Genomic DNA, 14279 nt, shown 5'->3' on the forward strand with positions numbered 1-14279 from the left:
TTCGTTCAACATGTGTAGGAAGATCAGGAGGTTTCATTTATCTTTCATTTCTGTAAGCAAACAGGTTTATAGGTGCGCCTATTGTGTGTACGTTCGCAGTCCAAGGTCTTCACGTTTCCCTTTTTGAATGACAAATACAGACTTATACATATCTATATACACACACACACACACACACACACACACACACACACACACACACACACACACACACACACACACACACACACACATGTTTTCTCTCACACAGGCGCAAAATATACGTGCCAGCTGGCTATTGGCGGTAGTCTGTAGTGAGGCAACACAAGTCAAATTACGTTGCTGCTAGTTTCTACAAGCTAGTCGGGAGACCATAACAACATAGTGTCTTACGTGGTTACCTATGTGCAGAATTCTTTACAGCACCGCACTGCATTACAGCTTTGAGGCACTGTGCACCCGAACCTCAAAGGTGTTGCTGTTGGGCTACAGCCTATGATCAATTTCTTGAATTTTACCTGTAGGCCAGGCTACACAACATCAAACAATCTGCATTTGGAAAATTGAAAGACATGTTTGTTACATGCAGCCAAAGGATGTTTCAGTGGTAGAAACAAGAGAAAAACAAGTACTGTAGAGCGGTTTAGGGGGTCCTGGTTTGCGGGGGTTTGAGAAGGCCTGGTTCATGTGAAAGAGTTAATAATTTAACCATATTTCTTATATAAGACACTATATTGTCTTAACTGTAACCTTTGCTTTCGACACTCACCTCTTGGGGGAAAATGTATGTATCAAATACAACCAAGTATACTCAGCATACACTATAACCAACAGACTAATTCTTATAGACGTGGGTTTGTTGTTGCTCGAATACAGTAACATGACATTTTCTAATCAGTGACATTGACTTTGAGGCCTAATAGTAAGAATCACCGACATTCTTTACATTAAAAGCATAGAGAAGGGGAAGAATTTTGTAACACTTTAGTCTTTTTACGCCTTGAATGAATGAACAGATGATCCATTTTTTGCCTGATCTGGATCTTGATCTGGCCAGATAATGTAGCTTATTGCACACAATAGTCAACTCATTGGTCAACTCATTCTGAACAGTTTTTTAAATCACAGAGCCTACTGTGTTCTGTATGCTCATGTCTTCCAGATTATATAATTACAATAATCAGAGTTAGGGGCTGTATAATCTCTCATTTGCTGGGCAAGGGTTACTGATCCTCTGCTGCTGTAGAGCAATGACACTTCGCATTCACTTGCGGAAATGCATCTCTAGTTATTTTTAGACTCACTTTCCCCTCCAAAACCTCAGCAGAAACTCTATTCATTAGAACACAGGGCTCCTGAGAGGGGGGCAGTGGAGACAAAAGAATGAATTGAGAAAAAAAGGGTTAGTTGGAGAAAGGGGGCAGCCTTGGGAGTGGGGGGGTAGGGGGCTGACAGCTAGAAGATTCTCCTCCAGAGGATGGTGACTGTCACAGAGTTACTCAAGGCTATCATTGGATTACGCAGGATTTTTCCCCGGCTCTTTGTCTCGCAGGCTGGGGAGGCAAAGAGGCAAGAGAGCAGGGGGAGAGAGAGAGAGAGAGAGAGAGAGAGAGAGAGAGAAAAAGAGAGAGAAAGACACCAAGTGAAGGAATGCCTTTTTTGTAGCTCTCTCTATGAAAATGACCACCCCTGTCGAACAAGGGAGTGCTCAGCTCTGTCCAAAAAATAGAGGCGACTTGGTCGGCCGTCATGCATACAGTGGCCCATCACACACAACCACACACATACAGATCTACTTCATACTCTCACCCAGTCAAGGAGCACACAGTGAAATAAGACCATTGTTGTCGTCACACTGGCCTTGATTTACGACCTTGAGAGGGGGTGCGTGGCATGAGCGGACAGGAGCCCACGTGGCCTCCACCTCCCACCTCCTCCTGCCATTCTACCACTCTGTCACTCCTCCTGTCACTCTGTCACTCCATAAGTCAGTCACTCCGTCAGTCAGTCAGGGAGGGAGGGAGGGAGCGAGAGAGGCCAGAGCAGAGCCACCCGCAGTGGCGCGAGCCAGGCTTTGCTGCACTGTCACACAAGCCCTGTGTGCTTCAGCTGGGGCAGCCTAAATGAGCAGTTTCCTGCAAACGCAAGGGTCATAGGGGGCTAACTTAGCAAGGGACGAGGAGAGGGTGAAGCTGGGGGGGGTGTTGACTTCCGTTTGCTCAATTAACCCACCATCTGGAGAGGAGGAGAGAAAATAAAGACCGCTGGGATTTTTTCCTTTCTTTTTGACAAAGAAAAGCAATGGCCTGTGGTGAACTCCTTTAGTGGCCCCACGATGCCTCAAGATGCCAACAGAGGCACCACAGAGTCAGGTGTGGAGAGGGGAGTGGAGAGGGTGTGGAGGTGTGGGGTTGCTGTGACAGATGGGCTCAATTCCTGGGTGATCCCTCGATCCCAGCAGGCCTGGAGGTCGCCATGGTTCCGCCAGGGGTGACAGATCCATATGAGCACAGGCGCGCTGGCCTCGAGTTCCCATTAGTCTGAACAGGAACGAGGGAGGGAAGAGATAGCGTAGGAGCACTCCAGAACCACTGCGCACACACACAGCGATGAAAATTACCAACACATGCAAGCACTGATATGGTTTTTAAAAATTCAGAGCCTCTCCCATAAAACAAACATTAACAAGGGCCTTCTCCACACGGCAGTGACTACATTTGAGTCACGTTTCACAAACAACCAAATAAATAAATAAATGAATAAATAAATAAAAACTGTGGGGGGGGGGGGGGGGCATATTCACTGAATCTGCCGATAAACAGGAATGGCATACATAAGTCTATGGCTGAGGAAAGGCTTCTGAGTGGCATTTCAAAAGCTGACTTTTTTTTTATAGACACACACACAAGAGCAAAAGCGCGCATGCACACATACACACACACACACACACACACACACACACACACACACACACACACACCTCCCGGCGTTAGTGTGGCAGCATCCACGAGCGCCTCAATGAAACGGGCTGACAGTGACGAGGCTAAATGTCGCGCACGCCAACCCTGAGTGTCAGCGCACCACTTTTCAATCAAGCCACAGTCATGCCACAACACCTCCAGACACCGTTAGGACTGGACTAGACTTGACTGGACTCGGTTTATTTGGACTGGAGAGGAGAAGAGTAGAGAGGAGAGGAGGTGGGAAGAGAGGAGAGGAGAGGGGAGGAGAGGAGAGGAGAGGAGAGGAGGGTACTACTGGGACCTTAACCAGCTCAATAACTTTTTTGGGCCATCGGTGATAGGCTCTCTCTTGATGGAGCGAAGGGCATCTTATCTAAGTTACTTACGGTTGCCAAACTCTTCCACCAGGTACTGCATCTTATCCCACTGGGTGGCATTTGTGTTGGGCGGAGGCTGCAGCGGTACGAAAGCCCTGAGGGAGATAACAATGGTCCTCGTTAACAGGTGGTATTTCACTTCCTGACATCTCTGTTCATGTTGAACCATTTAAAAAGCTCCATCTCCACTTCAGGCTTTTATTCAACCTCTCTCACTTCCTCAAGCATAGTCTATTAGAGCCACATGTTGAATCGCATTACGCCATGCTAGAATACCTGTGACGAAGCTGCTGCAAATCACAGAGAACTAGCTGAGGTAGCATTCTGATACAACTAACATCAATGTGCTGACAAAGATGGGATCACTTCTGGTCTGCGTAGTGATATACATAAATATTTAAAATACTCCGCCAATGTTAATCACTCAGGAAATCGTATGAGACAGAAATCCCTGTCTGTCGGCTGCCAGTGTGAAGTGCTTCAGAAGGAGAAGGTGGACTCCTACAGAGACCAATTCCGACAGAAATGAGCTGAAAGTGCTTTACAACAGCCTTAACTGAATATTCTACACTTTGAATTAATATTTCCAAGCAATGTTAAAATAAGTTTGATCAAGTGCCTCATACTGGCATCAAAGACCGTCCTTCATGTTTCAATAGGCAGTCTGGCCTACTTGTCTTCTGCAAACGCGCTGTCTGATATTCAGAGCTTTCTATTCGTCCATACTGACTTTTTTAAAGAGTATTATGGCAATGAGGGCACTCTCAAAAACTCACTAGAAATACACCAATGCACAAGGCAAAACAATTAGCCTGCACATTCTAAAAAGAGAATGAGATCGAGAGTTCACTCAAATGTTTAGATGATTATAATAACCTGTTACATTCAGGGGTTGATTACATGACTGTAGCCTGTGTCGCTGTACAGTGTGTACTCTTTCCCTAGATGTGGCAAGTTTATAGTATAGGTTTACTATGTCTTTACTTGTTGAAACATATTGCCTTCAATGTCATATGATCGCTATGTTGTACTCATTGCTATGACACTATTCCTCCACAAAGACATAAGACGTGCAAACTGTGTAGCTATTGTGGCTATTGTGTCACACTGTTATTAGCTACGTATTTAGTATTAAGTATTTAGCCTGACCTACTACCTGGAACATGTTGCTAATTTTGCAGCATTTAGCTGCATCTGTCCCCCTTTATTCTGACCATCTATTTCACTGGGTGCCTTGTCTAAAATGGTATCAGTAGAGAAGCAGGTAGACGGTTGCTATATGCAGGGACACTGTGGTGAGAGTGAGATTCGCGCCTGATGCGTGGATTCTGTGATGTCCATCAACTCATTCCTGCCTGCTATGCCTGTTCATGGCCAGCCAAAACAGACTTCAGGCCAAGCGAAATGTCCCGGTGCTGCCTGTGCCGATATTTGAAGGTTGTCCTCTGCCAACTGTTGACTTTAGATCTTCACAGAACTTTTTGATGGAATTGCAACCTGGGCTTATTGCTGGCCTCAGAGCAGCGGTGTTATGCGATGTGTTTGTGTTTTGCCTTGACCTTGGAATGGAGCCAAGCTGTCTGCTGACGTCTGGATTGAAAAACACATGTTTATGGAAGTCTAAATTGCTCTCCCACACACACACACACACCAATTGCACTTTTATTTTTGGTGGGGCTTCAATTTTGTATCTCTATAACATACAGATGGTGTTCTTTATGAAAATAAGGTGTAATTTTGGTGCTTCATTCACTGGGCATTCCTTCACACTGTGACATTTTCAGGTTTGAAGTCTGGCTATTTTTCTCAGTAGTGGGACTTTCCTGGATCTTTTACCCTATATCCCACTTTCACTGAAGTGGCTGCAAATGGCGCTAGATGAAAATGTTGTGTCACGTCTGGGGGTCAGCTTATGTCTGTCGGACCGAAAAATGTAGATGCTTTCTCAACCTTTCAGACAACTATTCATGGCAAACGGCAACGTTTTCCCTCCAATTCACCTGAGAGGCTGGCTGGCTGACACTAACACTAACGTCTGTACTAAAATAAACTGGTCTTATTGATAAAAGAGAAAAGCTTGAGAGTGCGGTTTTCATTCTACCAATAGGCTGGCTGGACTGTCATGGGGTGGTGATAACATTTCTACAACAGTGGTACTAAACCTGAACTAAACCTGCTGATGGGTTTGTAGTCTTGACTGATTGTTGTACAAGCAGTAACCTCATTTCAGTCCTTGACACATTATCAGGATGGTTGTTTGGTCTTCAATTAAATTAAATGAAATGTACTTAATACTTCAAGTATGCTACTCTTTTAACCATTTACAGGTCTACATAAATGCCCATGTTTTTGTTAATGACTATACAAAACCACTGACTAGTAACAATGATGTCTGATGCAGAAATACAAGTACATTTCTTGGCCTTGAAATATACTATGAATGTTAATCAAGCCCATAAGATGATCAAATGCATTTTTGATCAAAGCTAAATGACCAAAGGCATTTGTTTTCCTTTTTAATCGTGCATCTAAATGGCATGGGGAATTCTCAAGTTATCAGTGTTGTCAACAGCCCACAGCATCATTTGTACCAAAGAACTTTGAGGAGGCGTATGTACATCATACACTGTAAACATCTTGACAACAGGTCACCTCTCATGTGTATACATACATCAGCCTGAATGTTCCAACCTGCATACCAGCACATACACTACCTGGGTTTCAGAACATTACCACATCTACAGAATCTGTTTGTCTCTCCCTTCAAACTTAAGAGCTGAAACTCAAGTGAAAGGGAATATTCTTCCACCACATAATGGTTTATTTATAACAGCTCGGAAACTTCTCTTTGCTTTTGTTTCTGAGTAATGTATGAGGACAGGGTATCTTTAGTTTTAATTCACACGGTTATTTATGTGGCTAACCCAAATTGACCTGTGCCGCAGATCTTTTCAAGCATGAAAGCAATGTGTCTAGCCGCACAGCCCCAAAACCGCGCTAATGAAATTGTGCTTGGTCTGACCGTTCTTTTCTTGTTGTGAAATGAGAGCATTAATCAAGTCCTGCGCTAATCTGTAAACATGCCAATCAAAGCAAAGGAAGCACCAGAGAATGAATTAGCAGCCCGCCAAAAACAATGCGGCCTCACAAATAGAAAACAAAGCCTGCAGCTGGGACATCCAGTGATCCATTCGTAAGAGGCCTTGAGTCAGACGATAAACAAATAAGCAGGGTGGTTTACAGGACACTCTGTAAGGAGGCATCCAATCCTAAAGGCTGCCTTTCACAGGGTAAACTAAAAAGGGGGAAAGTAAAAGTTCCCGAACATGCTGGCTCAACTGAAAACAAAAGAGATGTGGGTCTCAGAATGAACAGCCACCGGGTGACAATGGTCCATTGTCACTAGGCCATCACTAGGGGGAGAGAGGGCTGGAGGTAAAAGCCATCATGTCGCAGCGCACCAGGAGAGCCCGGCAACAATCCCCAGCGCAGAACAGAGGGGCAATGGGATGGTTCAAAAGGTAAAATGAACACCAAATTGCTTCGGTCTCCAATGCATCTCCATTGCGTTTTTTTTTCTCTTGCCATCCCCCCCTGGAGTTGTTTAAGTCAAGCTCATGGCAGGGGTGCCCCCTGTCACCCTCCCCTTCTTTTCGCTTAGCTGCACACCTCCGTTGTTTAATGCTTGAGAGAACATTAAATTATATGATCTTAGCAACAAGCATGTTATTGTCAGGATCGTGAAGAAAAGATATCCATTATGTTTTATGCTGTGCAGGCACGGCTGAACATAAACAGTGTAAACTTGAGGTTAAATGGGACACGGTGCAGTGCCATGTATCACTATGGATTTAGGTATCAAGTCACTTTAGGGGATTTAAAATCAGTGCTTGGCTGTGGGTACAGCCTAGACTGAAGTGTTGGGATTTCCAGGTCTACTAGGACAAGGACAAAAAAAAAATAGGGTGAAATGGGGGGAAAAAAGATCCGACATCAAATGAAAAATCTTTTGGACACTGCGGTGGTATTCATTGGTTTGCAGGGGCTGCATTGATTGGAAGGTCTTCATCTCTCTGGCGTCTGTGCACATCTCTGCCAAATCATTAATTTACTTGTTAAGCGTTTGCAAAGATGGGCCAGAAATAAAGACGGGGGGAAAAGACTGGGAAAAGGTCAAGATCTAGTATTAATCTGGAGTTGCCTCTCATGAACCAAACCAACAGCACCTAGGACGTAAAGAGCTTCAGGTACAGTGGATAAAGTAGTAGCAACTCTGGGTTGGAACTCATAAAACACCTTCATCCTTCATAAAGCACAATGTACCAAATTATCGCCTGCCAAGGACTCAGGAATGAAAGCATCACACATGCCTTGCACTTGAGCCGTTACTCTCCCTGTCAAGTTTTGGACTTCTTTATTATGCTAATGCTAGCTATCTGCTGTGCGCTTTCGACTTGGATCCACTGTTTCCGACACAAAGCTGCTAAGAACCTAACTAAGATCAATCGCCAGAGTCCTGCCCATTCTCCCCAGGACCCTCCCTGATTGGGACACTTCAATCCTGCCTCTTAAATCCAGTCTGCACCCGTTCAAAGCTCTGGGCCGGAGAAGAAAGAGGCGGGCCACTTAGCTGCCTGGGGCCTCGGCCGTGGCCTGTGCTGGCATTAGAGAGGAATAGCAATGGACGGGGGGACTAAGGATTTTAAACAGACGAACGGCCGGTTCTCATTAGCTGGGTTTAATGACATATTCTGGGTCCCCCTTGCACTGGTGTGGGCCCTCGGAGCCACGTACTTACCCAATTAGCAGCAGCGCCGCACAGACGATGACGAATCCAATTGTGTACTTCAGCGCATTTTTCACTTGCTGTAATGAAGAGAGAAATCACACTGTACATAATCAGGCGGTAATAAAATCAAAGTTCGTCTGGGGGCAAAGGGGTGGTTGGTGTGGGTGTGTGTGTGTGTGTGTGTGTGTGTGGGGGGGGGGGGTTGTTCTGCAAAGAGGGAGGGTGTAGAAGAGAGAGAGAGACAGACAGGAGGATAAGAGACACAGATAGAGAGAACAAAAGAAAAAGAGGCAAGTTAGAGGAAGACCAAATCAGAAGAAGAGCTCCTTAGCATGAACAACGAGCCACAGAGAGAGAGAGCGAGAATGAGAGGAAGAGATAAGGGGGGGAAAGATAGAGAGAAAGGGAGAAAAGACCGTTATTTGTTCAGAACTGACAGAGACATTGTCTATCTCCCACTGCTTCTCTTGGCCCCTTTGGTTTCAAAGGAGATGCTCAGCACACACAGAGAGAGAGAGAGAGAGAGAGAGAGAGAGAAAGAGCCTTTGTCAGCTCAAAAATCTACACAGGGAGAAATAAAAAGGCCCTGCTGCATGTTATCACCACATCAGGATGGTGTCCTTGGAGACAAATATTTGAAATTTCTGCTCGCTATCCTGCGAAGGGGAAAAAATGCTAATTTTTAGGCCAGCAACAACTCCCTGCAGTTGAATCACTGATTCTTAGGAAGAGGGTCCATTTAAAAGTGTGGAAAATTTTAGGGCTTTTAGGATTTCTATAATCAGAGTGATTTAATGGCGATGGCTGTCTTTAAATCGAATCGGGGTCTGCGTCTCGTTGAATGTTATCTCTTACCAAACAGGCCATCTCATTCCGACTCTTTGCATTACGAGTTCTATTCCAGAGAAAATGTTTCATTATCTTATTCAGAAGGCACATGAATATGGACTCAAGGAATGAGCCTCTGTGAGGGCATCATCCCTCAAGCTGCAAGCTGTGTGTGTGAGGGGGGGGGGGGGGGGTACTCTATTTTCATAAAGAACCAGATACATTGTTTATTTTTATCCTGTGTGATGTAATATAAGCAGCACAGAACACAATGCCTTACCGAACACTTGTTGATATTGTCGTCGTCCTTCTCCTCATAGTAGAAGTAGACGAATGGAATCCAGAGGAAGACACAAAACAGGATGATGGAGTACAGAGCTAGAGAGAGAGAGAGAAAGTGAAAGAAAGAAAGAAAAAAGAAAGAAAGAGGGAGATAGAGTTGTTAATCATCACCTCACAACAGCCCATCACATGCAAACATCCTCGACTGGGAGGTAATAGTACATGCTACAGATATGACGAGGCACAGCATTGCAATTAAGAAAAGACACAAGGAGCAGCATTGTTTTGTGCCTCGGATGCAGGATCAACTGCAGCATATTTCCCTATGGTCGTATTAGTCAGTGCGGGCATGCCTTCCTATGCAATATACGTAGCGGTCACCTACTGACAGATCTTAAGGAAGAACGAAGCAGAATCATGAAACTGAGAAAGACCAATATTGTTTCGAACGGCAACTGTCAAAGTGATACAGAAGGGAAAGACGCATTAGTGTCCTGGGGGAGTGGAGTTCCTTTAATACACTTTTGATTGAAATGGGAGCCGCTCCCTTGTGGCCCTATCACTTCATATCTCTTTGTTCTGAGTACGTGTACCCATAATCTGTGTGACATCAATCAACAGCAGCATGAAAAGGTATTTACTTCTATGAAAATGCACAGGCGATCATGAACAGCTTTATCTACATGAGCCATTTGGTCCTATTTAAAATCAAGCCAAGATCATAGACGTGATAAAGAAAAGGTCCCTTTTCTGAAGTGAGAGCAACGTTTCTTTGAACACATAGGGTAAGCAACAAACCATCCAAAATTATATTGAACGCTCGCTACGTTACCATGATTCATTTGTTTTTCTCATGTACTACCTGGCTAGTGAGACCGTAATGTTTGGTTAGTGTGCCATTTCATCTAACAAGGGCATCAGGCCATGAAATGCCATATGCATTGTTTGGAAGCGGAGAAAAGCATAAATAGAGCAAGGTGAAATCCTCCACCAGTGGATGTCAGCTTGAACAGCAGCAGACCCAGAAAAAAGCCTTTGTTCTTGCCGGCTTCTTGCCGGTGTAGAGTGCACTCCACCCCCCCAACCGACCCACACACCCTCGCTCTACACTCTCCCTCCTCTGCTTCGACACACACACACACACACACACACACACACACACACACACACACACACACACTCTCTCTCTCTCTCTCTCTCTCTCTCCCTCCCTCTCTCTCTCTTTCTCTCTCTCATCCTCCACAGACAGCTACAGAGGCCCGTGTTTGTTTGGATGCTTCTGTGCAAGCATTGTTTATTAGACAGGATGCTAACACCACGTGGCATTAGAGATTCAGGGAGGCAAGGTGAGGCATAGACACTTTAGAGGTGTGTGTGTGTGTGTGTGTGTGTGTGTGTGTGTGTGTGTGTGTGTGTGTGTGAAGAGAAGCTATTTTAAGACAGCAGGAGGGCTTCGCTATCTACAGCTAATGGATGTCTCTATAGACAGCCCCAGTAAACCCCCAAAATAACTGCCGTGGAAACACGTTGGGAGGTGGGGGTGGGGGGGTTTACACTGGGAGAGGCACGGCAGGCTTAGCACTTCCTCGAGGTGATAACGTGATTCATTAGCACGGTTCAGAATGCAGGACTAAACAAGGAACACAATTAGAATGTCAGCCAAGAAACGGTTCTGGTGTCTCGACGCAGCTTTTAAAATATGGAAAGCTACTCATGAAGAAGAGAGCCTCGCTAGTAACTCATTAATCCCCCCTCAAAAAGAAAGTGATGGAGACAAATGGACACAGCAGAGACAAGAAAAAAAGCCTTTTTTTTCTCAGCCAGACTTCGAGTTCCAATTGGTTATGTTCATTAATTCATTGCAACGGTAGAGCTTCTTTATTCGAAAATTCATTCATTGGCTGGAGTGGCATGGCGTTAAAAATAATGACTGATGATCCACAATTAGTCATCATTATCCATCCTTACATTCCTTAGCACTTGCCACGCAGGTCTTCATGGAAAAAGCCCACAGCAGAACAAAAGAACTGATTACAAAAAGAGAAAGTGAGCAAAAAACTATTAAAAAAAATGCAGTCTGTTGTCCTTGAGCAAAAATCGGAGGTGAGGGGAAGACGTGCCTCGTGAAATCAAAAGAAGCTTTATTTATCAACAGGGGAAAGAAAGCGTGGCGGAGTACTCCACTCGCCGCGATAAACTTGCGCTAAACGCTTTGCTAAGGTGTTTGCTTGCGAGCGCTTAACTTAAAGCTTCATGTAGGCTAGAGGGAGCCGGGTCTTGAAGGATAACAAATGACGCAGAGGCCCACACAGTGCTGCCCCTCCTGGAACATATGTTCATAGCGCAAACCGATGGGTAATATTAATCATAACACCATGAATATTAACACATTGAGGGACCAGGCGGCCCCTGCATTAGCGCAGATCATCCATTACTCTCTAACCAGATCCAATGCCAGGGAAAAGCACCTGACCAGGAAGAGAAGTTTAGCATATTAATCCCCTTGACGGAGGCAAGAATGAGCTAAATAATTCAACAGCCAACCTCAGCCATCCACCAAGATCGCGCCCCTTTTACGTATGCCCGGTGCTCTTCCCCCAGTTGAGGCGAGACAAGTTAGGCCAATGAGAGCCACAAAGGACTGTCTGAGCATCAGCTGAAAACAGAGATTTTCTAGAACATTGCCAAGCATGACTCTTACTTAGCATCAAACAAACAAAATGCAGAGGCAGTGCTAGGACTAGAGAAAATAAGATATGACGAATATGCTCTTTAGACACATTTAAAACCACTGATGTGCTATTGGTGTGACATTGTCATGATGACTCATAGCATCTCTCACATTCACAGTACAGTTATTTAGGTATCTTATAAGAATGGTCCCAGGTACACTTACTGTCCATCTGTAATATAAAGACTTGTACACAGAATATACCTCCCACATGCCTAAAATTGCTATTTTACATGGTTTTCACATGAATGCACCTTTCGATTGTATGCTCCAACACACTCTCCCATGGTCTTCAGTGGGTTGGCATAACAATGGGTTCTGCCTGCAACTCTGGGAGCTCAGAGACGTACAGAGGCACAGTGGGCTGTGTGGGTGTGCAAAGGCCATAAGTGCATAAGCAAAGAGGTTGTCAAAAACCAGGAGAGGTCAGAGCGCTGCAGGGGATGGCGTGCACAATGGGGTTTGCCCTAAATAATTTCAAAACTTATGGCCCAACTGTTAAACGATTCACACATGTAAACACAAACACACACACACACACACACACACACACACACACACACCACACACACACACACACACACACACAAAGGCCAGACACGGCCTTGCCCAACAGTGTCCTCAAGGTCAGGAATGATGGGGGGCATTCCGCCCGTGTCCCGAACAAGGAGGCAGCCTGCCGCAAGGGCATTGACAGCACGACTCCTGTCCTTCCAGGCGGCAAGAATGTATTACATTCATGTGAAAATGAAATGTCATGGGAGGCAGGGGAGAGAGGGAGAGTGAGAGCAAGAGCAGCAGTGACAAAGGACTCGGGAGCTGGAGGAAATCTCAGAGCCTGCTGCGTCTGTGCCCCCCCCCCCCCCCCCCCCCCCCTCATTTCCTGTAAACTGGCAGCAGTGTGGGGATGCACAGGACGTGGCAGGGGTGGGCCTGTTGGGACGAGACATTAATCTGTCTGGGGTAACACTTTGTTGGTGCTGGCAAGACTCTTTTCAACTGAATCCCATCTTTTTTTCTTCCCCCTTCTTCTTTTTCCAGCTCAGCCAGGCTGTCCTGTGTTATCTTGTCTCTTCTCGAACACACAGAGGAAGATGGGAAATGGTTTCTTCGGAGACCAACCCTGCTTACGGAATCCAACTGGAGTCCAACTGCTATGGCCTTCTATAGACTTCTGAAGAAGAAGGCAGACATCTAGCTTGTGTATGTATGTCCTTTTTTAAAAAGCAACACCATTTATCAAATGCATTGTTTTACAGAGAAGAACTACACAGAGGGCATAGCGCTACCATATGACACTAAGAGACCACTCCATAGTTCCTACCATATTCTACAAGACCTGCAGGAAGACCTGCAGGAAGACTGAGGACTAATGGACAATAGTAACACACCTGGAGCTTCAATAAAGCTCGACAGACTTTAAGGAAATTTCTACTTAAAAACTACTACAACAAGATCCTCACAGTCCCTGTCTCCTGAATGAGGCTGTAGAATAAACACACATTTATAGTGCATCCCATTTGTCATAGCTGATTCCTTTATCTCCACTCTCTGACTCTCTTTCCTCTGGCAATAGTCGCGGCAAACTTGCAATTGATTGTCACAAGGCCGTAAATTAACAGAATCCGCTACTGTTGGAGCATTACCCTCTTGGCCTGTACAGGGCCCATCGGATTACAAATCAGGGTGGGTGATAATTTGCCGTTGTATTGGATTCTCGCCGTGCGACCCCTGGGGTCCCGTCGTCCTCCGAACAAGCGCCACAAGAAAACTGATGGTTAAACACAGTTGGAACCAGCCACAGTCCCACTAGAGCACATCTTCAGAGCTTATAACTGCTCTTAAGTAAAAGTCAATATCACATTAACTAGGAAACAATCCCAAGGCTGCATTTGTTGTTATGATGGGCCTGAAGTGACGATGGTCTGATTGCAAGGGTGTGCGAGTGGGACTGGTTAATCCTCATGTGTAGGCCAGGCATGTCCCATCAGGGTGAGCAGACAGGGGCCATTATCTTTCGTCATTAGACACTTGTTAAGTATCTTTGTTTTCATGGCATTGCGAATGGGTGAACACTTGCTTTGGAAGAAAAGCAAGGCAACCCAAAATGGTGGCAAAGTCCATAGACAATAATAACATGTTGCATATGTCAAATTATAATAAAAAAGACTGAGGAACAACTCAAATATGAAATGACAAAATCACATACCAAAAGTGGGGAACTGAAAAAAGGGGAAACCTTCATCCCACCAATGACACATGAGGAGTCTGTGAGGCTATTGGTCCATGGTTGAGAGTGGCATTGTAAAATGAGCCCTCAGCCCCAGTAG

General features: G+C 45.2%; 1 protein-coding gene across 1 annotated transcript in view; it reads right to left on the bottom strand.

Annotated features, from left to right (window-relative positions):
- The window catches only part of lmbrd1 (LMBR1 domain containing 1), a 70554-nt gene that overhangs the window by 43168 nt on the left and 13107 nt on the right, over positions 1–14279 (bottom strand). Inside the window, exons 4-6 of the mRNA XM_080848667.1 lie at positions 9217–9314; positions 8118–8185; positions 3329–3414 (exon numbers count right to left, since the gene is read on the bottom strand). Coding sequence (XP_080704793.1) covers positions 3329–3414; positions 8118–8185; positions 9217–9314 — 252 coding nt within the window. The remainder of the gene's footprint in view (positions 1–3328; positions 3415–8117; positions 8186–9216; positions 9315–14279) is intronic.

This window comes from Sprattus sprattus (genome assembly GCF_963457725.1).
Source record: "Sprattus sprattus genome assembly, chromosome: 12".
NCBI classification, from domain to species: domain Eukaryota; kingdom Metazoa; phylum Chordata; class Actinopteri; order Clupeiformes; family Clupeidae; genus Sprattus; species Sprattus sprattus.